Raw genomic sequence first — 24204 nt, 5'->3', positions numbered from 1 at the left:
TAAAACTCCATTTTTCAACTTTTAAAAAGCCATATAGCAGGCTCTTATTTCAAACTTAAAAAAGCCACCTATTGAAATTCATATAAAATAAGCTAATGAGCAAATTACAACTACCTGCTAGATCATATTAATTAATAAAATTAATTGCAACTCAAATACATGAAAAAAGTAAATGTGCTATGAGGTTTTAGACTTCTTAATCTAAGATTGCGGATTAAAATCAAGAATTGCTAGCTATTTCATGATTGTAATGTTTTAAAATGACGTTGTATTATGTCTTTTGGTTAATCAAACAATGTCATCCAATATTATATAGATATAATCTTTTTAGAGAGTTCTATTAATAATTGACCGATTTTATATGTCCTTTAGAATAATTCAATATCTTGTTTTTAACACATAAAACACCTCTCACCAAAATTTGGTCATAGAGGTTATAATAGACACCGACAAAAGAATTTAACGATGTAATATAAGCACAACATAATTTAGGTGTCATGAATTGATCATAAAAAAGGGGAAAAAAAAATTTAAAAAAAGGGTATATATTGCACTCTAAAAGTTTTTCTTTTTTTTTGTAATATTTTTCTTCTCTTTTCTTTTCAAATTCAAATTGTTTTTGACATATGTTCCAATCATCCACTAATTAAGTGGACACCTTTTTGAAGTCGTATATATATGATAAGGTGCGCAATCATTTTTAGACTGAAATGATATGTCTGGTTGACTCTTCTTCCCGTGTTTTATATTAATTGATTATTTTAATAAAAATAATTATTCCATATTAGTTGTACATCTTACTAAATCAAGAAAGTATTAATTTTTTTTTTCTATATTACCCTTCTAATTAACTTTTTTTAAAAGTGTTCACATATGTTTGTAAAATTCTCATGATATTTTTTAACGAGTGAATTAGTAAAATTATCTTTTTATTTATGATTTTGTAATATACATGTAAAAATAAAAATGATCAACTAATATGAGACGGAGGAAGTAATAAATTGTTGAAAAAAAACAATATTTTCATATTATTTTCCCAAACATGTTGATAGTGTGTGTTCCATAAGAGTTTGGAAATTATTGGTTGAGAAGGTGGATGGAAATACCTTTTAGAAAGTGCATTTCCCAAGTGCCAAACAGCTCCTTAACACTAGACAAAAAGGTAATCTTTTTTGGAAATATGTATATAAGTAGGGTTTTGAAAGTTTACAAATTCTAGAGAACCATCATGAGTACATTGAAATTAGAATTGTTAAAAGTTGGTTGTTGATTTCTTTTGAAGTGTTCTTGCTTTAGATATTGTTGGATTTAAGTTAGGATGGCGAAGACAACAATTTTTACACTACCAATATAATTTAACTTACAAACTATATATCATGTTATTATTCTTCATGTTATCAAGTCATGATACTTTCTATAAAGAGTTAAGTGTTATTTTATATATATGTACTAGTGAGGCAGATTAATTATGTCGGTATATAAAACTTAAACGTGAAAAAGTTTGTGATGATCATGAGATAGGTCAAGTGCATGTATCAAACATAAAGTGCATTTTTTTCGAAGTAATGTCCCTACAATTATGTACAGCGGCAGAGCTACTGTTTCGGAAGGGGCTTCGGCCAAATTCACTAGCTTTTTCGTAGATCCTATATTTGTATAAAAATATGAAATAAAATGTATAAATATGTTTCTTGCGAACCCACAAGCACAATGAAACGATTGGTCCAGTGGTATCTGTCCATCCACAGTTTATTTTTGGGATAATTTCATGTGGGTTTATATAAAAATAAAATCTGTAAATGTAAAAAATAGGAAAAAAGTATTTGTTTTGTACTCTAATACAATAAGTACGTGGGTATATGTAAAAAAATAATTAAAAAAATCTGTAAATAATAGGAAAAAAGTATTTGTTTTGTACTCTAATACAACATCTGACTATTGATTTCTAATCCGACATTAAAAAAAGTTAACCCAATTTCTTTTTTCTTTTTAAAAGTTAGGGTTCTAACTTATTGTTGATCTAATTATTACGGTCCGAAATCTGGCCTCCGGTATGTATTCTTGTCTCTCCCTTTTCATTGTTTTCTTATTTGTTTGCTTTTACATGGTATGATTATCTATTCAAAACTTGATTTTTAATCTTTGATTCTAGGATTATCCCACATATTGATAATTTTAACTTTTGGTGGCAAACGGGTAGTAACGTTTCAAGGTGATAGTGAAACTAGTAAAATATTTGTTTTAGGTGACAAAATATTAATGGTGAATTTAATAATTTTAACCTCACTTAGAACAATATTGAAGATTATAGTAAAAATGTTCAAAATTTGATGTTTGGTACTTTAGGTTAAGATCGTTGTTCAATTTTAATATTTAGAACCCAATCCTGGCTCCGCCTCTGATTATGTCATATGAAATGGTAACAAATATTTATGGCATTCAACTTTTTACGACGAGAAGATCTAGCTATGAAATTGCCTTTCTGACACAGTTTTAAAAGGGAAACGAAAAGGACTTCTCTTAATTTAAAAAGGAAATTAAAGTAGATTTTTGTAACCACATTGTGGAAAAAATTCTACTGACATCTGATCAATGACTTAGCTTAAAATTTTAACTCGTGACAGAAAAAGAAAACGATAAACAATTGAAGGTGAGAATAATTGTCATAATTACAGTTTAGATGAGAATTTTCAAACCTCAAAATCGTTTATACTGATCTGTTGTTTAGTTGGGAAAAAGTTATTTCGAGATAAGTTATTTCAGGATAAATTATTTTGATCATGTGTATAGGATAATCTATCCCATCATTAAGGTATAAGTGGTGGAATAAACGATCTAAGGATTACCTAATACTCTAACCACACGCAGAATAAAATGATCCTACATTTTATCTTGAAATTATTATACTTTATACCTGACATTAAATATTTTTATTTTTGTTCTTTTGATATGCAATCGGAATAAGATTATTTTATCTCACATTCTATATGAGATGGTAATTAATCCATCATATTAATTAGTATAAACAGTGGGATAAAATATTCTCGAGAATAGTTGATACTTCAAACTAAATATGGAATAAAGTTAATTCCAACATTTATCTCAAAACTATTATCCTTATCCCATCATATTATGACAATAATTTTTTATTGCCACAAAAATATTTAGCGATAATTATGTTAATGTTTCAGATTATGTAATTGCATGACATTTTATATAGAATGTTGATTATCCATACCCATATTTATTATTGCTAACTATAATATAAAAACAATTATATTATTGTCACTAAATAATTACCGCAAATTCTTTTATTTATTATACTATATTTGTTGTATTTACTTAGCGTGCATGGTAGATCTGCTTAGATGAAATGGAGACATAATGTTGTTGCAGTGAGTACAATCAAATTTACAACACGTTTTTCGTGTTACTAGTTTTTTTTATTAGAGTACGTACGTACTCTCTGTCAGTTCATTATACTTGTCCTCGATGAATTTTGGTACATGTACAAATTAATTTAGCATGAATTTGTTGGGTTCAAAAGTAATTAGGGTGTCATGCGAAAGTTTATAATTGCAAATCATAAGGTGATAAATTAGACGACACATAAAACTATACTAAAAGACATAATATTATTATATGATAAGACCAATTGGCTTACATAGTTAAAAACTAATTAAAAGAAATTATTAAAATTGTTGAGGGAAAATCTCCCCATAAACATAACTCTTTATTGACTACATTGTGGATGTTCTTATTTTTTATATGAGAAGAGGGGTCTTCAATTTATGGATCTCCTAACTTTTCCTATAAGGAAAAAATAAACCAAATATGGAATTTTTTCCTTTCATAAAAAGTAAAAACATTTATGATAATGTTTTGTCTTTTCATTTAGGAAAAAATAAACTTCAAATAAGGAAAGAAAATCAGAGCAAAACCTTAACAGAATTGGCATGCATCATGTCTCCAAAATAAAGCGTTTTATCATTGTGTTGTGTAATCATTCATTATTTAGTATCTGATGAGTTGAACTTTTTGAAATCTGTATTGCGTAAGATGAGCATATTATGTATATCATTTCTTATAATTTCTCCATTTTGATATGACTGATTAAGAATAAGAGAATCTCCTTCGTCATCCCATCACATTGATGGTACACTTTGTGTAGTCATACTCAATCTATTTAAACTTTGTGCTTGAATTATGATTATGGCTACCATAGATATTAATTAGGGAAAAAAATCTTTTTATCGATCTAAAATCTTAAACTTTCCCCACCTTCCGGTTTCAAAAGATATAGCTTTTGTCTCAATTTTTTCTTTGAAATTAGAGACTGTTCCAAATTTCTACTGAAATAGGTAAGCAAAGGGAGAACTAGACGTATCTTGCTAGGCAAAGACAAGTCCAACCCCCATGATCAACAAACATAAAGAGGTTCTCTCTTAATTAATCTACATAACATGTTTTATGTGTTGTATTCACTGCAGTCATTTTCTGTCACGACCCAAACTGTCGTTATTTAAGAAAGAAAAATGTCGAGGGAAAACTAGGGTCACCATCCCGCCACAACGGGCTAGTTGCTGCTAGGGCAGCGGCGCTAGAGCAGCAGAGCTCGCGCAAGAGCGGGATGGACAGGACAGAACTTAAATAACGCAAAACCTTATTTTCTCCATTTTTCCAAAACACCAAAAATAGGCGAGGATTACCCCAGAGACCCTGAAAAAGCTGTCCTAGGCTTGGGAAAGAAGGAGAAGGATATTTCTAGTGTGAGGAGGACGATATCTTGCGAATTCTTGGTCAAATCCACCGTCACGAGATCCGAAAACAAGAATCGAAGCCATAATTTCGTGCAGTTGCTTGGCTCCTAGGTAGGCTAGATTTATTTAATTGAGTAGTTATAAAATTTGTTATTCACTGTGTGGTATATTGAATTTAACGATAGAATTCATACATAGGCTTCGTACACCGAAATGAGAGGTTTGTACTTGTACCCTAAGTATTCAATCAGACGTATACCGTAGAAAGAAGCCTTAGTCGATGAACTAAGGATATGTGATTTTATGTTGGTGTGATGTATGTTTGTAATTACTTCGTTTTAAACGCATGTATGTATGTGAATGTTGCATTATTGATCACACTAATCGTAAATGAGTATGAATGAAGAATTGTATGCCATAAATCAACTCTTGATTGTATGATTATGAGAATGTACATTGTCATTGTCATTGTGGCTTGTTGAGTGGATCGGGTGTTACATTCCAACACACTAACTTGGATTAGGTGCCATGTTCTGGTGCATATATGGGATCGGGTGCCACGTTCGACACACTAACTTGGATAGGGTACACCACATTTCGATACACTAACATGTTTGGGTGTGGGTTCCATGAGAGGACCATTGACTTGTCATATTTGCGTAATTGCTTGACATTGATAATGTGGAATTGGACATGTTTCCTGAAATGATTAGTGGATTGTCATTATGTTCTAATATGTGGGGGTTGCGACGTTGTAAGTTATTTGGAGATATCTGTTTGTGTAGGGAATTGTGAATGGTAGAGCCCCAGATCGGGTTGTGGTATGGTGATGGGGAAATAAAGGTCCCGGTGTTATCCTCGTTATTTAGAATGTGGTCATGGGTATTATTGTTGAGGTTGGGGGTGGTGTTTAGTGATAGTGTTTAATGGTTGGGGTCTTCCCCAGAAAGGGATTAGTACGGAGACCGTTGATAAGCTTAGTAGGAAGTACTATGTAGTGGGGGGTTTCGTAGTGAAGTGGAATGAGTAAAGGCGTGCCGTGAGTGTTGAACGAGGTGGTAGTAGTTATTCTCGGGATTTCCTTTAAGGGATAAAACGATTAAACATGATCAAGAACGGAGTGAGTAAGGGGTTAGAGACACGTATGCTAGTGTGATACTAGTATCCAGAATGGTAAGGGAAGGCAAGGTATAAAGGTGGAGGAGCGATTAGTCTTATTGCATGTTTCGCCAGTTGATATCTTATATTATGCGGTGGGTACTCGGGTTGACCAATGATGTCTACTAGTACGTGTGGTTGTAATGATACTACTCTTGCTATTCCTTTTGGGCATAGTCTGGTTGCAGGGTCAGTGATGTTTCATAGGTGAAGACGAAGATAATCTCCAACTGCTTCTACTCTTCCTTTCGCATGGTGGGAGCTGCGTCATTTATGATCTTATTACACCTTATACTCTTAGTAGCTCTTGTACATGTTTAGACTAAATCCCTGGGGGTGTTAATTACTTTACAAGTCTTGACTGAAATTGTATTTGAAAACTCTTATTTATACATTACATGAATTTCTTTTATTCGGCAGTTTTCCTAATTTCCCGCATTTTAAACATTGGGATATGCGGGTTCTCCTACTTAGGTGTTAGAGTAGGTGCCCGCACGACTCGGTGGGTTGGATCGTGGCATTTTACTAGTTTAATTTAATATTTAAAAATAATTTGTCATTTAGGGTATATTTGATTGGGGAATAAGTTATTATTGATATTTAAAAAAAACTCGTGGTATTTTACTAGTTCAATTTTATATTTAAAAATAATTTGTCATTTAGGGTATATTTGGTTGGGGAATAAGTTATTATTGATATTTTAAAAAAACGATATAGTAAAATTATTATTCTATTTATTGCTTTTTAAGAGACGTTGTCAAGTCAATGCTAAACAAATAAAAATGAAAGGAAGTACTCCTCACTTTTATTTGTCCACTATACTAATAATATATTTTACTTTTAGCATATTAAGAGAAGCACATTTTTTTCCATATTTAACTCACAACATTAATTATTTATTTCTCAAATTATTTCTTAAGATATAAAATTCTGCATTTAATTAATATAAATATGAGTATGATTAAATATTCACATTTATTATTATTTCTTAAAGACATGTAAAATTCATAACGGAGATATGAGGAATGTAAATATGTAATTAATTGACCATAATTTAATCAAAGTGTACTTTGTACTTTCCATTCTTGATTTTGACGCATGTTTTAACTTTCGTGACTCTATAATTATTCAAGGTAGGTACTGTTTTAATTAACTGGACCCAACACTCGGAGTGAAAGGTACTGATTATATTAATTTAATTATCAACGCGTGCGATGTACTCTTTCCATTTTATTTTACAGGTAATTTATAAAAAAATTACTAGTTTAAAAATTAATTATTTGGATTCATGTAAATTTGTAATAGTACAAATTTGATCAGATTTTGCATTTCGATGGATCCACATGTATCTAACTTGCTCTTTCTATTCGATCTCGCTCGTTACTCTCATTTTTTCCTGCATCTGGTATCCCAATAGGCAGATACATATATCTAGATATGTAATTCTGAAAATCTCACTCGCCTCCCTCTTATTTTGCTTGCTTCTCTTCATATCTTAGTGTATATGGTAACTAAAATACATGTATTTAGGTGTATTTGCCTTGAAATCTGATATAAAATTATTAACTAGTAAGACATAATATGTAATTTTTTAAACTATAGAGAGAATACTAGTTAATTTATATGTTTATTTTAGTAAATTAAGACAATTTCCCCCCAATACTACCTTAATTATTAAATAACTAGTAAATAAAGTACTATTTCCTTCATTCACTTTTACTTATTATGTTTCAATTTATCTGGCAAGTAAAAATAAAAACAAAACAAGACAAGTCAAATTATACTTTAATTTTCAAAGCATAATTAATTAGGATAATTTATTAAAATTAGCTCTTGATAAATATTTCATACAGTTCAAAATAAATATCGTTTTAGAAAAAAAATTGTACAAAATTATTTGTCGCTTATGCTTCTTCCATTCACTTTTACTAGTGATCATTCTCAACTATATCCTTATACTTCTTTTATTCACTTTTACTTGTCAACTAAATTAAAAATATATTTTCACCTTTACTTGTCACAGAGCATATCAAGATAAAAACATACTCCCTCTGTCACAATTTATGTGGCACTTTTCGCTTTTCAAGAGTCAAACAGTTTTAGTTTGACCGGGAATTTGCGCATGGAATCTTCAATTTGTTTGAAATGAAATTTATATATTTGTAAACTACGTAAAAAGTACTATAAGTCACAGTAATTGATAATTCAAAATGTTTAAAAGATCTATGAAAATTTTTACGATCAAAGATAGACTTGTTTGAATCTCGAAATTCGAAAAGTGCCACATAAAATGAGACGGAGGGAGTAATTTGTTTTCATGTTTTACCCTCAAAATTAGTTACTTATTTCTCAAATCGTGTTTCAAGACCGAAAAATTATGCATCAATTAATATGGATTTTGTAGTAAATTATTCATATTAATCATTATTTTTAAGAGACATGCAAATCTAAAATGGACAAGTAAATGGAGAGAACATTAAAAAACTACTTCTTCTTAATAGTGCTCAATTCTTAAAAAAAGGTCTAATAAATAAGAATAACTTAATAAATGTTATTACCTTGTATTATTATTTCGTTTAATGGACATAAAAAGGCTAAAACAACACTTATTTTATTTGGACAATCAGAGTGACTTGTACCTATAAATTAAACGAGTATAATTAGTGTAAGCTTGGCTTAATTTGGGGTACACGAATACCAGTACGAATTAAATTTAATAATGACTATTATTGAGCTAGCGTAATATCAATACAAAAGGAATTTAGGTAAATGTTTGTCTGTTAAGAACCTATATCTATATCTAGAAGAAATAATAAAAATATTTTGTATTTATGCCGCATGCAGAATATAATGATGTGTCAAAGGAAAAATTAATTTCGTATATATATAGCCTATAGGTATATATACCTAACTAGGATTAGTAGGTCAACTACTCCACATTCTAATAGTAGTAATTAAGACTCCTCTTAATTAATTAAATTAAATTAATTATAGGGCTCATGATGAGTATTGCTAGAAAATTCACCAAATTATCAAGAAACTTTTAGAAAAATATATTATGGAAAAGTGCACTCTTTTCTATAATAATTGGTTGGTTAAGCTAAACATCATCATTATTTGCCTTAATTGGATAGAAATTGATCTGAAATTCAATTGTTTAACTTGTTAGTACATCCAAAAATGGTTTGTTAATTGGATAAGGTTAATTAAACATCATGAATCTTCCTTAATGGGATTAGGTAATTATAAGCTTCTCTGGAATACCATTGTTTAATTATTAGTACATACTAATTAACTTGTTTGGAGTACATTTATTAAAGAATTTAACAATATATATATATATATATATATAAAAGTAAGTCTATCTTCTAATCAATATAAATAATAATATAATAAATGAATGAACTAGATAAATCAAAAGACATGGAGTTATGTGTATTCAATTTCTGTAAACGTTTTATCTTTCGATTCCTAATGCAAAAATTAAAAAATCTCTTTGTATTAATAAACATATGGAAAATTGGAAAAGTTGTTTGGTATATTCAATATGGAGTAAATTATTTTGATCAATTCAATACAATACATTTATTTCCTAAATGCTATATGTTGTGTATATATAGTGAAAAATTACAAGACAACTATCTCAATTCATCAAATTATTAGATTATCAATCCTACTTTGTGTAGGTGACATTTTCTCATATTTATTTTGTGTTTGTGTCTCTCTTTTCTACTTCTGTTTATGTTCTCTGTTTTTTCTATTCACATTATAAGTTATTGTCTTTAATTCGACTTATTTATGATTAGTTGAAAGTTCATCTTACTTGGGTAGGTAAACATGTGTATCATAGTTATAATTTCACCTCTTGCAACATAAAAATTCGTCATACAAATATCAAATCAAGTAAGATTACTTATTTAAAAAAATAATAACTTCTTGGAGTATCATGACACTATATATTCTTGTTTGTATAAATTTTGGTTAGGAATCAATTTACATAATTTAATTAATTTTTTTTTTTGTTAAATACACAGATGATATAACTAATAATTTTGAATTAGGCAAAGGGTACACGTACCTATATTAATTATGATTTATATACATCGATTAGATATTTTAGCAATTATCATTTTTATCACTAATAATAACTTCTTCTTTTTTGTAGGTGTACACCACAAAATTGACAATGATCCCTATTTTGTTATAAGGGTGTCCTTTTAATTCTTTTATGTGTTAATATATATATATATATATATATATATATAATATTTAGTTGATATGAAGCACTATAGTCCGTAGGCCATAGACATCTTTGATTGTTTCTAATTAGTATTATGGTTTCATAATTGCATAAAATGAGTTGAAGTGGTGATGATTACGCTTTGAGGTACTCTAATAATTTGGAGATAAAAACTACTTCCATGTCAAAAAGTGGACAAAGAAAAAATTGTTACACCCACTTCGTTTGTTTGGTTTTGACTTAATATGAAATTTTAATAAATAAATAAATTTTGTGATCTTAGACTAAATAATATATTAAAATGTCATTTTATCCTGTCGTATTAAACATATTATATGAAAAATTAAAATGAAAGAGATGCAAAAATAAAAATAAAAGATACTTTTTTTAAAATAAACTGACTAAAAAGGAAAAATAAAACAAGTATTCAAGTACAATATGGTGATGATTTATCAAGATTTGCACTTAATATCAATTGATTAATTGGATGATATCATTCTGACAATAGCAGATGGTTACCTACTAACTATATTGGAAAAAACAACATTACAACTCTGAATATATAGCTTATAAGAAAATGACTTTTCACCTACCTTACTTTCAAAAAAATTTAGAGTTCATATGGTAAGTATTGTTGTTTAAAATAATATAAAGAGATCAAATTGCACCTCTCACACTATTGTAGGACTCAATATCCTCCCCCTCCATATCCTGAACTAGACATATAAAGTGCGGATAATATCATATCATAATATGAGGGCTTAATTAATATCAGGTAAATCAAGAATTGAGAAAGAACGTGATTCTTTAAACGTGTTATACGAATATATAGGACGCAGTAAAAACATTTTGACAATAATTAGATTTGATGGGCAGTTCACAGATTTCCCACGGCTGAAAGTTGATAATGACTTATCATTCAAAGAAAACAAACAACAGTACAACTGACTTACTGCACACTCTTTCACTATACTCAATCATATTGTCCTCTTATGCTATTCAAATACTGTTTTCAATATGATAGCGTTTGGCTGTAGATTTACAAATATTTTTGATAAATTATTTTTGATGGGGAAGTTTTGTATCAACTTTAAAGTTGAAGTTTAAGTTTTGTTTTGATATACGAAAATGAGTAAGTCATAGTTCATAGACAAGATATCGAAAGACACCACATTGATAAATTGCATATCTTTATGTTCTTTTTATACTAAGGAGGCGTTTGAACATGAAATTATTTGGGATCATGATTTCATATCGTAAATTCTCCACACAAAAAAATGATTTGGGATTCAAATCTGAATTATTTATCCAAACAAAACTTTAATTTCAAATCATGATTTTATTTAGCACGTCTAAATGGTCCTTTTGAGTTTTAACCCTCAAAAATATTCCTTTTAGGATGTTCAATCCAGTGTAAAATTTTAAAAAATGGGCATAATTAATTCAGTATAAATCAATAGGCGGAGGGAGCTGGAGCCAGCCGTATCATTTAATTGAGGTGGCTTCATTGGTTGCAAAATGGAGTGTCAAAGCGGATTATGCTGAAATTAAACAAGTTGAATTAATAAGTAGGTTGGACTCTAAATCCGTCAAATAATTACTTGGAACTGAAATGGGCTAAAAAAGAGTTGAGTCATGCCCACCAATTTGACCATATTTTTTCAAATGGTCCACCTTTTCCTACCTACTCCTCCCCTACCATCCATCTAAACTTGACCCAACTTGGAATCGAGATTCGAATTGGACCCAAAACTCGACTTTGACCTGAAACCTCAAGATCTAACCCTGACTCAAAATTTGAGACTTGACCTCAATCTCAACTTAACTTTAACCCGAAACTTGAGACATGATACCCTAGACCTTGACATGGACCTGAAATTCGAGACTTGGCCCCAAATCAAGACCCAAAACTTTAGATTCGACCCCGAGTCGAGACCCGAGATTCGAGACTCGAATTTCACCTTGTATCCAAGACTCAACCTTGATTCGAGACTTAAGATCTGACACTGATTCTAATTTGAGACCCGAGATTCAACCTCAACTTGAAACTTGAGACCTAATTTAACCCAAATCTTGAGATCCTGACTCGGGACTCAAAATTTGACCCGACTTGAGACACGAGACTTGACTTTAACCCAAAACCCGAGATTCGACGCCAAACTGGAACCCAAGGCTCTAGAGCCGACCTCAATTCAAGACTCAAATTTGACCTTCAATATATCCAAGAATCAACCTTGACTTGAGGCATAAGATTTGACCCCGATTCTAATTCGAGACTCGAGATTCAAACCCAACTTGAAACTTGAGACCTAATTTAACCCAAATCTTGAGATCCTGACCCGGGACTCAAAATTCGACCCGACTTGAGACACGAGACTTGACTTTAACCCAAAACTCGAGATTCAACCTCAAACTGGAACCCAAGGCTCTAGAGCCGACCTCAATTTAAGACCTGAAACTCGACTTTGACTTAGAACCCGAGACTTGACCTTGACTTGATATAAGGAGATCCGACCTCAACCCTGACTTGGGACCTGAGATCCCAGCCCTACCCGAGACTTGAGACCTGATTTCCGACCTCACCACAAGATCGGAGAAACGATCACAACCTGAGACCAAGCTCTATTTTGACCGAGAATCGGAGGTCTAACACATAATAGGGAAGAAATAATAAAGAGGATTTGTTTTTTAAACTACTTTTATGGAATTCTAATATTTATAGAACTTTAATTTAAAAATGATCTTCGCGAAAAATCATCCTCTTTTACAAACAAATATATCCATCAATTAATTAAGGCTTCGAAACATTACGAACGAATACATCCTATATTAGTGCCCATAGCATCACCAATTAAGCAATGTAAGTTCAAGTTAATCAGTTAATTAATAAAAAAAAATATTGATTACTAGATGCATATATATGTGTTAAAATTATAACATGTGTTCTCATCAAACAAATATGTTTTACCGAACATGGTACTACTTCTCTTAATGTGCAATGCATGTTAGTTGTCTAATATCTTGGAGAAAAATATATAAATGAGATTGTATTAGTTACATAAATAGCTTTATCAACTCATATCATAAATTTTATTCGTGTATACATGTACTCCCTCCGTTCATCTCTACTTGTCTATGTTTGATTTGGTACATCCTTTAAAAATAAATAAATGAAATAATAATGTTACTATATCATCTTTAATTATTATAAGTCATCTAAATGTTGAGAAACGAATAGTACATGACTTGATAGTAACAGCAAAATAGTATATTATCTGGTGATTTTTCATACTGAACAAGTAAAAGTGAACGGAAGGAAAATCAATCAGGGTGGGCCTTGGTATATATATAGAGTGGCCCATAGTTAGGTTATGAATATAAATGAGTTTGGTATATACATATGTGTGTGTGTGAAACCTAGCTAGAAGATCAATGGATTCATGACGATTGTCTAGTTTCCCTCTCTTTGTTGGCATTGTTCAAGAGGAATTCACTAGAGTAGGGACATTTTTCTCTTAATATTATTAAGGTGAAAGAGACAAACATTTCATTTATTCACTTATTATATCACCTCTCATTTTAAACCAACTATTCATTTATATAGGGGGTCCATAACACCCAATGCCCAACTCAAATATGTTTAATTTGCATTTCAATTGGATGGTGGAATTATGTTCCATAATTAATATCTCTCCAACCACCATTCTTCCTATAACTTTATTGATATTATTATTTGCGCTATATGTGTTGCTGGTTGAAAATAATATGTATCTTGAAGAAATTGTTGTAGTGCGCACAAGTGTTGACCCGGTTGAACACCACATTTATAAAAAAAGAAACTACTTATACATCAAAATTTTCAAAGTAATTAACTAGCAAGATCGATATAATAGGACTCATTGCAGCAATCCATAGAGTTATTATATTCTTTGTACTTTGATAAATAAATAACTAGAGCAAAATTTCATTAAGAATTCTAATTCTTTTTTCTATGTTAGACATTACCCTTTTCTTTTTCTTCAAAAGATACTAGCATCATTTACATATATGGATATTTCTAGTGAACCCCCAGGTGAAGTCAGAAATATCGTTAAGGGTGACCAAAATTTAATATATACTTATGAATTTATTTTTTTACCTATTTGTACAATTTTCTATATACGTAGTATCCCCCCCCCCTCTCGCAATAATCCAAGCTAGTAATACACTATACAAGCATATCTCATAGTAAAACATACTTACAATATTTCCTTGAAGTAACCTTGATTTATTGTAAACATACTTCTTTGATTAGAGACTAGTCCCTCTTTAGCTCTTGCTACTATTCATGGAAAGTACTTCTTTACTACCCGCGACCCCCCCCCCCCCCCCCTTAATTTGCGCTACTGTAACTAGGATTATATGGGAGGGGCCGGTACGTACTATAATACAAAATACATATCACCTTCACTTCTTCATTTTGTTTTTCTATTAGGTAGCTAGTTGGTCTGCAACTTGATTTTGTAACCACACACACACACATATATATATTATTATTATTTTTTTCTCCTAGTTCAAACATTACTTTTCAATGTAAAGTTGTGAGTCAGGAGGAGATTGAACTTGTGGAGGGTATAGAAGGACCACTTAGCTTCCATATACGTACATCAAATTATATTTAAATGAATTATGGACAAGTGCAATGTCTAAGGGGATTAATTGTTGTACTATATTTTTGGAGGAAGTATGAGAATCACACACTTGGGATACAACCCTTTTCACCTTAATTTAATTTATCGACATTTCCAAAACACTTTTCATTGATAAAAAGCCAAAACAAAATACACGAATAATAATGACTACGAATTCTAATATTTCATGGTGTCAAAACATGATGTAAAGTCACTAACACACACACAAAGGAAAAAAAAGAGTTTGGGTATAAAATTCATCGTTAACGTGTTAGCATTAATTAGCAAACATGATTTTTTTTATAATTCATTGTTGATCGACGATATATAGGATTAGTTATGAATTTTTGTTGTTTAACTACCTCGTTTATTATAGATATATATATATATTTTTATTTTTTTTCTTATAGTGGTGTTGGCTTGAACTTTAATGTTGTGATGAAAGGAAATGAAAAAAGAAATATTAAAACTTTAGTCACAATATTTCTGAGATAGTAAATTACACTTCCGAATATATAAAATTGTAGTCATTTTAAAGTTATAAGCTCAAAGTTAAACGATCTAATTAGAACAAACGATATTATGATCATGAAACCTATTTTCATTCTAAATTTGAGAAATAACATTATAACCCAATTTTTATTTTATATATATATATATAAAGTTTGGCGTAGACAAGATCATATGACACTCCTCTCTATGTCGAACATTATTATTATTATATATAAAGTTTGGCGTAGACAAGATTATCATATAGTTTTATTTTATTTTTAAAAAAAAACATAAAATATGATCTATACTTAGTATAAGTTCTAAAAATTATATATCAAGAATATTCAATTATATCAATCAAACATACTTGCTATCAGTGTTTTAAAAGACAACTTTGGGACTCAGTTCGAGGCGGGACACTGGCAAAATGTCTCAAGGCACACGTGTGAGACTTAGTTATGTAAATCATACGTCCTACTATAAGCTCTAAATATGCTTAACGCCTAACGGTCAGTGTTCGCTAGTAGATATTTCCTAAGATATTTGTTCAAATTCTTTTGTTAATAGTGTTGATCCTCAAACTTTTTAATAAATGAATGATGCTTAATAGTTTCTTTTCGTTTAAAGAAATAAGAAGTTTGAGCACTCAAATAACAAGTTGTAGTATTGCATATTTACTATTTATGAATATTGTGAGGTCCAAATTAATATCACTTAACATTTCTTTTAAAATGCATAGCCAAATTTTACATCTTTATTTATCAATAGTCTTCATATTTTTGTCATATATCTCAAAAATATCATATTTTATTAATTAGCTATTTAAAAGCAATTTTATATTTATTCGTGATTTAGTGATAATACTAATAAATTTTGATTATTGAGACAGGGGGACTAGTTATATATCATGTCACTCATTAAATAGTAGTGTCCTTCGTTTCAAATTAAAATATTTATCGTGTTTTCCATTTACACATTTCTTAATAAAATATTAATTAAAAGAGGTGCTTGACTCTTTTCTTCTTATTTATGCCTTAAGATATACTAATCTCTCTTTATTAAATATGTATTCTATTTATATGTCATAATTAAGATATTAATAGTCTTTAAGAATAATTACTACTAAAAATAAAATTTTAAAAAGAATTAATTAATTTTGTCTTGAACTTATAAAATAACAAGTACTTCCTCTGTCCATTTATTAGAGAATTAACTTGGCACAAACCTTTAATTACCAATAAATAAAATAATAAGATAGATCTATAAAAGTTAGAGTAATAACTCTAGAGACTTAGTTCTATAAATTATTTATCGAATTTATTTCGAATAAAGTACTTTGGATAGACATTAAAATACGGATCATGAATATATAGTGACATAGTATAATCCTAAATCCTATAAAACGATAGAGCTCCCTTAATATCTCACATCACTTTTTTGTCTTCAATCTCTATTATCGATTTATTTGCTAGTATTATATAGCTGTTAGCTAATATCATCTTGTACCATTGATTAGTGATTTTTTTAAATCATTTGGTAAGGTATATAAAAATAATATTATATTAGTAATACTTATAATAATAATGATTTGTATTAGTTATATTTACATTAATTATATTTTTAATTATATATAGATTATTTCTTATACATTATTTGGTTTGATATATTAAAATTAAGGAAAAATTATGTGTATAAGCAAACATATACTAGTTAATTAGTTAACATAGCTATAGTTTGCCTTAATTACAATTCGCGGCCTACTTTTAGCTATAATTACGTGGCTCAGCTTTTTCGTTTTGTATAATTCGCATGTTTGTATAATTCGAAATTTGTATAATATAATTTGTATAACTTTTGTATAATTCGGAATTTGTGTAATATAATTTGTATAATTGTTTACATTTTTGATGTTTGTAATTGTATAAATTTGTTATTTCGAGTTTATACAAAAATGACAGAATTATACACATGTACCCGCTAATTATACAAACAAGGCAACTTAAACTGTAGTTACAACCCGTAAATATGCAAACTATAGCTATGGAGCACAATTAAATTTAGTATAGAGGCAATTTGCGAAAGTTCCCCAAAAAATATAATGCATTGTATAAGAATATTTATTTATAAAAAATATCCTCCGATCCACAGTTATGATGAAAAAAATGTTGGGGAAATTTTGAGGGGTAATTGTGCCTTTAACCATGCTAATGCATGCATTAAATCTCTTTACCCAAAAATTCATGGACCGGGATTAGTAATACACTTCTCGATACATAATAGAGTATATAACTAATGAACATAACATAAAAAAAATATAATAAACAAAGTACTACTAATACACAAAATTATACATACTTTAATTTTGTTAATACACTCAACCAAATGACCCCTTAATTAGTTTCTTGGTACTTTATGGATAAAACCTTTTAACGTCCTCTAAAATAAATCGATTTTATTTTAATAACTTCTAAAAATAAATTTTATAAGTAATAAATAATTCAAGAGTATTTAGTCTAAAATTAATTTTTTAAAATTTAAAAAATGTCATGTTTCTTTCAAAAATTACCTCACATGTATTATTTACCCTCCCAATCTGATCCAAATGAAAACAACTTAATTCCTCTTCTTCTCAGACCTCAGTCATAAAATAAGTTTGGGTCAGATTTAAATAAAAGAGGGATTGTGTTTTTTTTAGTTGGGTTTAGTCTGAATGGATAAAGAAAATATGTGCGGTAATTTTTAAAAGTCACGTAATATTTTTTAAATTAAAAAATTGATTTTAGAATATATTTTTTTATTCAATCGATTAACAAAAAAGATAAATTAATATGCATAATTTATTAAACGATGAGTGTAAATATGCACTATTTGTTAAACGACGATGATATACACAATAGCAGTGTCAAAATTTTCACTAAGAAAATTCAAAATAAGCTAAAATAAACACATAAAAGAGCTGAAAATTAAACATTATATATTAATATATATTATATATTATTTAATTATATATAAACTATATACTATATATTATTTAATTATATATAAACATTATAATTTTTCACCTAAAGATATTTGGAGGGCCCTCGCCTAAAACGTGAAAATTAAATTAGCTCATGAATCATGACAATTCTGTCAATTTTAATTTGATGGAATATTATATGAAAGGTACCACAGAAATTCACAGCAAAAAGACAATGAAGTACTACTAGTGGAGCATAGGGTAAATAAAGTATGTAGATATTTACAATTCCATAAATAAAATTTTAATAACCACTAATTTTTTCCATTTCCCATTGGGTCATTATCAACACATGAAAAGTGGATAAATAGTTACAAGTAAATTAAGAGTGTGTTCAAATATATTTTTGAATTTTTTAAAAAACATTTCTTTTTAAAAAAAAGAGAATGGGTTTTTCAATATAAGAAAAAAAATACTAAAATTTAACAAGTGACATTCTACCCAACTTCCTGATCCTCCAACACTTTTCATTTTCACCTTCACTTTCATAATATTTTTACTTACGTACTAAACACAAAATAATATATTAAAATATTTCACAACATTTAAAAGAAAATTCAAACTATTTGTTCCAATTAACAAGTGCAATTTGGAAAGCAAAATCTGGTGGGAGGACCCACTTTTTTAACTGGATTTTGGACCCACTACATGTGACCCATGTGTGGTAATTGTTTTTTAAAAAAAAAATTATAATTTTAAAGAATTTTAATTTTTATTCACCAATTTTTGAAAAGTTCCAAAAAGTCTTGATTAATTGATTCAATGTTTTTACAAAACACAATAGGTTAATGTTAGTCATGTGTATTGATGTTCCATTTTGTTGTCTTTTTCCTAAATATAAATCACAATTAAACATTTTTATTGCAACATGGAAGAATTTTGTTTGCTCAATAATTCTATTTAAATAATTATTATTCTTCTATAGTGTGCATTTGATTGGTCAACTTCTGTTTCCAACAGTTTTAATATTGGATTATTTGATTTTCATGTTTGTTGAATATAATTTACGATGAAATCAATTGATAGAAAAGAACAAAAAGTGGTTAGGTAAATCTCCTAGTTTGCCAGAGTGGAAGCAAATGGTAATATTCTTAACCTACTATTTAATAGCCTGACATTGCCAACTACAACTAACTATATTTCTAATTTATAAAATTTATCACCAAATGTATCATACTAGAAACTAAAGAAAAAAGGAACATAATTTATTTTTTTACTACATTTAGATGAGTGATTAATGGACATTTATACTAATAAATTTCCAAGCTGCCTGATCGAGCGTTTTTTTTTATGGTAATAAACAAAGCAATTTGTTGAAATCAAAGGAGCATTATTTCGTGAAATTGAAAGGGAAAGTGTAAATTTGAGTAACTTAAAATCTAACAATCTCTTAATCAATGATCTTAAGAAACTATTCATGTGTTATTGAATAGAAATAAGAAATATCATTAGTTAATAATTTTATCCATGGTCAATTTTTTTTATTAACGAAGCCATTCAATTTCTTGCTAATTACTTGGTACTTAATATAATCATTATTTTGATGTTAGTACATATGAAATTTCGTGAATAAATCTTATTTGGTGCGACACAAGATCTCAATGAAAGACATGGATACCCTACAATAGGGCCCTAGGTCAACTAGTTTAATTTCATGTGAATTGTATGATTTTTAATGAGTTAATTGCATTAGCAGACTCTTGTTTATTTTTATTTGTCTATTGTATTAAAAATATATGTTTATTTTTATTTGTTCAATTTAAAAAATTAAGAAATAATTTATCATATTCACATAGTGATATATATATAGTAAAATTAATTCTATTTATTGGTTCTTATATCAAGTTAATACTAAACAAGTAAAAGTAGACTGGAGAAAGTATATGTGGCTGCTATGTTAAGTATGCAAGGTGCCAAAACACTCTAGATTATGGAAAATGAAAATAATGCTCTTATGATTTCCTCTTTTTTTTCTGTTTATCAATAGGAAAACAATAGTACTACTACTAATAATTAATACAAAAAGTAAAAGAGAAAGAAAAAAGAAAATATGTTTACAAAATAAGCAAAGCAAATAGGCACATGGTTAACAAAACAAGTGAACTGTAGATACCCTTGTGGCAATAAGGTCCCATTCTTCTTTATTTCCTTTTCCTCTCCTTTCCTTTATTTAAACCAACACAAACACAAGCATTTGTATTATTATTATTATTATTATACATCACTAGAAAGAAAAGAAAAGAAAAGAAAAATAAAATCACAATGGAAGATCATAATGAATTCTCCATCTCTAGTTCTACTACAACTTCATCATTTACAAGTTGTTGTTCTAATAACAATTGTTTAAGTTCTACTTCAACTTCTTCTACTTCATCTAATTGTTTCCATGAGAGCATTGCAAAAACCTCACCAAATGATCATTACAAGTGCAAATCCAAGAAAAGTTCAAAAAAAATTCAAGATGGGAATGAGGAGGAGGATGATAACAAGAAAATCAGACGAAAAAATGAAGGTGTTGTTGATGAAAAACATCCGACTTATAGAGGAGTTCGTAAGAGGAATTGGGGAAAATGGGTGTCCGAAATTAGACAACCAAGGAAAAAATCAAGAATTTGGCTAGGGACTTATCCCACAGCTGAAATGGCAGCTCGAGCTCATGATGTTGCGGCTTTAGCCATCAAAGGGGATTCGGCTTACCTTAATTTCCCTCATTTAGCCGATCAACTCCCTCGACCCGCTTCCACTTCCCCTAAAGACATCCAAGCCGCAGCCGCCAAAGCTGCAGCCGCCAACATATTTCTAGAGGAGAAAAGCCAATTAACCGAGCTGCATAGCTCGCATTCCTCGACTAATTTAGCCTCGCAAGAATTACTGAATTCTCCATCAATGGATCACGATGACCCCTTTTTCGATCTACCGGATCTTACCATCGATAGAGTGGACCAAAACGACCGGTACCAGTACCCAATTTCGACGTGGCAGCTGGCTGGAGCCGATAGCGGGATGTTTCGGCTTGATGAGCCGTTTTTGTGGGAGTGCTATTAGACGAAAATTACAAGTGTACATGTTTCTTTTTCTTTTCTTCTTTTACACTGACAAAAAAAGTCATAAAACATCCATCGTGTGTGTAATTTCTCAACGTATCATAATAGCAAAGCTCAGAATGTTCATATCATACACATAATTTGAGTTTGCACTATTTTCATCATTCACCCCTAAACTCGGGTGTGTTTAATGCTATAAATAGTTCAAAAACGAAATTAATAATTTACAGAGTTATTTTCAATACTTCTCTCTTATGTTTTTGTAGCTTCAAGAAGATCATCGCAATTACAATACCTTTTCCCCATACTTTTGATATAATCATAAGGTATTTGGTGTTGCTGACTCGACTAATTCAGATGACAGAGATTCCACCTTACGTGGTGGAGTAAAAATATAAAAGTAACTGACAGTCTGTTGTTGATTTTTGTATGTTGTTGTGTGTAGATTTTTATTACTTATTTTTTTTTAAAAAAAGAAGAAATACTATCTTTTTTTTTACAATAAGATCCAATGCAAGATTTTGTCTTTTTTCCTTTGGAGGGTTAAAAGGGGACAAAGTCATTTTCCTAAGAAGTTACTCATATTATTGTTGTGTTAGCTATATAAAAGTAGATGTCTATTTTTCACTTTGAAAAAATAAAAAATTAATTTATTATTTTTTATATATTATATTCTTTTTATTGATGCTTTAATTATTTTCATTATTTCTCAATACTCGATGACGTATGATAATCATGAATGATATAATAGGATTATTGCCTTATTTGTTATTCCCTCTGTCTCTAATTAACTGTCCACTTTTGAATTGACACGCCTATTATGAAAAAAACTATTGACATAGTGAATTTATCATTTTACCCCTATTAATTATGAAGTGAATGAGCTAAAAGTTTAAGATTTTCAAGAAAAACTACTTTTTTTTCAAAGTAATTAATTGAGGGTATAATAGGTAAAAAAATATTTGTCCTTTCTTGATTTGTCGAAATGGACAAGTAATTAGGGACAACTAAAAAAGGAAAAGTGGACAAGTAATTAGGGATAGAGAAAGTATATTTTAAAAATGTGTCAAGTCAAATACGAATAAATAAACATGGACGGAGAGAGTATTATGTATTTGTAGTTGGTTTCAATTACCCAACCCCCCAATTAAGGAATCAAGACCAGAAAACCAGACACCAACATCACTACAAAATATATATAAACACACTTAATTAGTAGGTAATTTATAAGGTTTAAGTTAATTAAACAAACAATAACCCAAAAATCCAATAAAAAGGGTGACATGTATTAACGTGTACGTTTGTTCCTAAAATTGCTTGCTTAAGAATTTACTTGACAATTAATAATATGACTAAAAGATTACAACTTTTTTCTGTGAGTCAAAACCACCATATATGATTAAAAGAAAAGTTTAGAAAAAGGGAAAGCCACTTCATTCATTCACCTTTAATTTGGGTTAACTTTTTATCTTAGAGATATTTAGAGGACAATTTAGATTCCAATGATTGAGTAAAAGTTAGCTATTTTGATGGCATTTACTACCAATTAGTTAATCATCACCACTTAATTAATTTGTTGTCCTCTCTGCTAAGAAATCCGTTTAGTAAACTATATAGTCATAGAGTGTATTATTGTTCTAGTCACCTATTTCCAAATTAAGACAAAAGTAACACTGAAATCAAGTTAAAATATTATGAAATCTCAATTGAAAAAATAATATCGAATCAATCACCCGTGGAGAAAAATCATATCAAAATGATTTCGCCTATTCAAAACTATGAGGGAATGTCATGACCTACTACTAAAATTCTGAATTTTAGAACAATTGTGACATTATGATCAATAAAGTGAGTGAAAATAATAGTAATATATACTAAGAAAAATAAAATAATAGTAAAAGATGGTAGTCCTTGAAATCCCACAATTATTAAGATTGCAATTTTGTGTGTACATCTTCTTATTAAGATTGCAATTTTGTGTGTACATCTTCTTATGCATCATCTGTCTTTCAAGTACTGTCTTTTTTAATAATTTAATCATATAGTATAAGGTTATATATATTTTCTAAACTATAGTTTATTTTTTCAAAATGTCGCATTTTATTAAGACTATACTAATTTGAAGCAAAATAATAATAGAAACTTCTTTTTCTTCTTCTTCAATGTTTTACAAAATATATTTATTTAAAATTAGAGAAAGTAATTAGAAAATATACTAGTTGAATTAATAAAATAGAATAAAGGGTATATTATTGAGGAGATGAAAATAAGAGTTTCCATAAACCACTATTTATTTAGTGACTTGTGACCTCAGCATCACTATCTAATATTAATATTTTAGGGTAAAGTCACTATCTCCTACTCCATAATTTGGACACAGTTCTTTGTGTTATTGGAAGGAGTGGCAAAGGAAGAGACAAATCTAATCTCTTGGACCCAAGAAAATCTTCCTAAGTTTATAAAATCATTATTCTCTATTTTTTCACATTTTCTTTTTATTTGCGTAATTAATTAAGGACCCATCTAATTAATAATATGAGAAGCATTTAGTGACTATAAAATTGAAAGTAGTCATCATGAAAGAGTTGTAAGCTCAGGGGGCCAACCTAGCTAATTTTTTACAAATTATAATGCATAAAGAATCCAATGAGCAAATGGAGAAAAAAGTATTGAAAACTTGGAATCTTATGAGAAAAATGTATTTGATTCTTCAAAACTCCCTTTTAAAAGGGCCCATTTGTTGAATGAACATTTCCCAAAATATTCATATGATTGATGGAACATCATATTATTCCCCCCCTCCCCCACCCACCCCAAGGAC

At 29.3% G+C, this 24204-nt stretch overlaps 1 protein-coding gene across 1 annotated transcript; it reads left to right on the top strand.

Moving 5' to 3' along the window:
* Nucleotides 1-20539: 20539 nt before the first annotated feature.
* Nucleotides 20540-21625, top strand: LOC102589769 (ethylene-responsive transcription factor ERF034-like). The gene has a single exon (XM_006347871.2). It carries the CDS (start codon nt 20602-20604, stop codon nt 21382-21384), a length of 783 nt encoding a protein of 260 aa, XP_006347933.1. The 5' UTR covers nt 20540-20601; the 3' UTR covers nt 21385-21625.
* The last annotated feature ends 2579 nt before the right edge of the window (nt 21626-24204 follow it).

Source organism: Solanum tuberosum, unplaced genomic scaffold, assembly GCF_000226075.1.
Source record: "Solanum tuberosum cultivar DM 1-3 516 R44 unplaced genomic scaffold, SolTub_3.0 scf00095, whole genome shotgun sequence".
NCBI lineage: Eukaryota > Viridiplantae > Streptophyta > Magnoliopsida > Solanales > Solanaceae > Solanum > Solanum tuberosum.
This window is presented reverse-complemented; position numbering and strand designations above follow the sequence as displayed.